The sequence below is a fragment of the Tenrec ecaudatus genome, unplaced genomic scaffold (genome assembly GCF_050624435.1).
Source record: "Tenrec ecaudatus isolate mTenEca1 unplaced genomic scaffold, mTenEca1.hap1 Scaffold_2525, whole genome shotgun sequence".
NCBI classification, from domain to species: Eukaryota; Metazoa; Chordata; class Mammalia; order Afrosoricida; family Tenrecidae; genus Tenrec; species Tenrec ecaudatus.
This window is the reverse complement of record NW_027458704.1, coordinates 15,483-18,642: the sequence shown is the minus strand read 5'-3', so window position 1 is coordinate 18,642 and position 3,160 is coordinate 15,483. Positions and strand designations below refer to the sequence as shown.

Genomic DNA, 3,160 nt, shown 5'->3' with positions numbered 1-3,160 from the left:
GCCCTTTACTAAAGAAGCAAGCCTCACTTTTAATCCCATCCCGCCACCATTACACCGTGTCAGAAATGTTTAGGAAAAAATTCTAGTCACACTACTCACCTTTTCAATTCACAGTTGTAGAGGCTTTCAAGGCTCAGATATCATTCTGGACCACTCTCTTGACTCAAGTAGGTGAGTACCAGAGGAATCCAAGATGGGAACGTGGGACGGTAGGCTGCTTCCTCCCAGGCTATGCAGAAGGATGAATCCAAGTTATGTAGGAAATATGGCAAGATGCTGTCGCAAGTCTGGAGATGCACAAGTATGGTGAGGCCCTGGACCTGGCCAAATCTGCACAGCGTACAGAGAGAATCCACTTACATTTATACTGGGGGAAACCACACCCACCAGGATAGCACCTCCCACTTCTGGCTGCTGACAGAAAATCTCTTCATGGATGTGATGGCATTACTTGTCACCTAGGCTGACATTATCGTAATCGTTAACCTTCTGAGAATCCTGGCCAAGCAAGCCGATAAAGAACCTAACCCATTACAAAAAACAGACTGTTCCATAAACCCAAGTGATTTCAATAACATTGAAGAACGTGAAAGGGAAGAGGGATGGGCAATACCCTTCCAAAAATGGCATCCAACCAGATGTGTTCAGTGTTGAGCTCTGAAGAAGAGTCCAGCACATTTTCTTAGTTTTTAAGTGTCTTTTGAAGGAATCATCACTAATTGGGGGGTTTTCCGTTTAATGTGTATTTTCTTATAAATTAGGTGGGTAGAATTCTGTGGCTTATGTTACGTAGCCTATCAGCCATAGGTTAAGCCTCTCTTATTCTGTTGCTTCTGGGGCAAGTTCCTTGTCTGCTTGGACTATCTGTGGGATTAACTTGCTTTAGATAGCACTGTGTATGTGTATGTGTGCTTCAACATTACCTTGGATCTAGGAGGTTCACTGTGTAGGGACTGCTGGTCCACAGAAGAACTCTGATCCAGGTCTCCTTTCTTGCTGTAGTCAGGTCCTACATCTCTCTTTTCAATTCTCTATAATGCTTTCAGAGATGAAAGGCTGTGCTGCTATACCACAGGATAATCCCTTTACCTTTATCCCAGAAAGCTTATGAAGGGAGTAAAGGATTTACCAAACAGCCTGAATCCCTTTACCATGGAATGTCTTCACACATGATACCATCACAACTGATCCATCAGAGTTTCATTTTATATCATCAACATAAAATAAATCAAGCCCAGTAACACTGTGTCCATTCCCCCTCATAGCCAATCATTGGACAGACTAGAATTGCTCCCTAGTTCCCTCAATGCTGTCCATAATAGGATCCCCAAACTACTGGCCCTATTGCATGTCCTACTATCAGGAAAACAGAAAAATCACCCACATCCCTGCAGGCAACTGAAAATGTTTTCATTATATACCATAATCCAGAATAAGAGTAAAAATATTCTCACTGCCATTGCATCAGAGCAGACTAATAACTATTTAGGACAAGGTAGAACTGCCCCTGTGAGTTTTTATGACTGTAATTCTTTCTGGGATTAGAAAAACCACATATTTCTCCTATAAAGTACACGTGGACCATTCCATTTCCACTCAAGAGGAAGTATCAGGTACTTTGATAAAAACTAAAATATGTCTTTATGGGAGCAAACTTCTCACCTTTCTCAATTGGAAACTTGGTGAGTTTGAAGCCACCATCTCTTGATTAATAGACCCACTGAGCATACTACTCGACCAGACTCTAAAACTGACATCATTACGTAATTACTACACTACAAAGAATTATGACCCCAGAAAGTTGATACAGATAATGAACCTCTGCATATAATTAAGATATTTAAACACAATGAGGGCCCCGAATAGGTACTGAGCTTTAAAAGAGATAGAGAGTGAGCAGTACATACCAATCTGTTTGCCCTGTTTATATTGAATACAGCAAGTAAATCCATATCTTCAAAATTCAATATAGATTACACCCAGTTCACCCCAAAAGTAGACTTGTATGCTTTCTGTTACACATGCTCATTATGAAAGAAATAAATACAACACTTGTAAGGCTTTCACAAACAGAAAGTCATTCTCTTCCCATAGGGGTGGGTAGAAAGTTACATTTTATGTGACTGGACCAATACATAGCATAATGAGAATTTTAGAACATATTGGGATTGTCAATGATTACATCTTGCTTGCATGCACAATAAGTGCCCATGGAAGCAGAAGTCAAGAGATCAAGTGAACCATGACAGTAGATAAATCTGCTTCAAAAGACATCTTGAAAGTGTTGAAAAGCACCCCGCCCCTTCTGCCAGATGCCCCTCCCCTTGCGCCGGCCGCCCCACCCCCAGCGCCAACTGTAACTTTCGCTCCCTTCAGCGCTGTCCTCTTGGAGCTCCGAGCTGCCCGAAGCCAGCGCAGCCACCGCCCTCTCGCCACCGTCATGATCATCTACCGGGACCTCATCAGCCGAGATGAGCTGTTCTCTGACGTGTACAAGATCTGGGAGATCACGGGCGGGCTGTGTCTGGAAGTGGAGGGTACCATGGTCCGCAGGGCCCAAGGCCACATCTATGACGCGCTCATCGGCGGCAACGCGTCCGCCGAAGGCCCCGAGGGCGACGGGCCCGAGCACAAGGTGGTCACCGACGTGGACATCGTCATGAACCATCACTTGCAGGAGACCAGCTTCACCAAGGAGGCCTACAAGAGGTACATCAAGGACTACATGAAATCCCTCAAAGGCAAGCTGGAGGAGCGGAAGCCGGAACGCATGAAGCCCTTTATGACCGGGGCTGCCGAGCAGATCAAGCACATCCTCGCCAATTTCAAGAAGTACCAGTTCTTTCAGGGCGAGAACACGATTCCCGACGGCATGGTGGCCCTGCTGGACTACCGCGAGGGCGGCGGGACCCCGTACATGATCTTCTTCAAGGACAGCTTAGAGATGGAGAAGTGCTGACAGTGGGCAACGCACGACCGACCGCCCGACCGCCCCTCCTCCTAGCTGTCTGCGGTCCGCCCACACGACACCAGGACCGAGACAAACGGAACTGATGCCATCATGAGCTCTGCGTCGACTTGTGACCTTGACTTGGAGCGGTGACCTTGATTTTTTGGAGCAGAGGCTTTTTTTTAAAGAAAAAAACACACAAAATGTCGT

The 3,160-nt window shown here is 45.7% G+C and overlaps 1 protein-coding gene across 1 annotated transcript; it reads left to right on the top strand.

Moving 5' to 3' along the window:
- The first annotated feature begins 2,440 nt into the window (after window positions 1–2,440).
- Window positions 2,441–2,959, top strand: LOC142436389 (translationally-controlled tumor protein-like). The gene has a single exon (XM_075540078.1). The coding sequence runs from the start codon at window positions 2,441–2,443 to the stop codon at window positions 2,957–2,959; it is 519 nt and encodes a 172-aa protein (XP_075396193.1).
- The last annotated feature ends 201 nt before the right edge of the window (window positions 2,960–3,160 follow it).

What these genes read in the sequence shown, in the direction of transcription:
- LOC142436389 (XM_075540078.1), top strand. Translation starts at nt 2,441, where the DNA reads ATGATCATCTACCGGGACCTCATCAGCCGAGATGAGCTGTTCTCTGAC.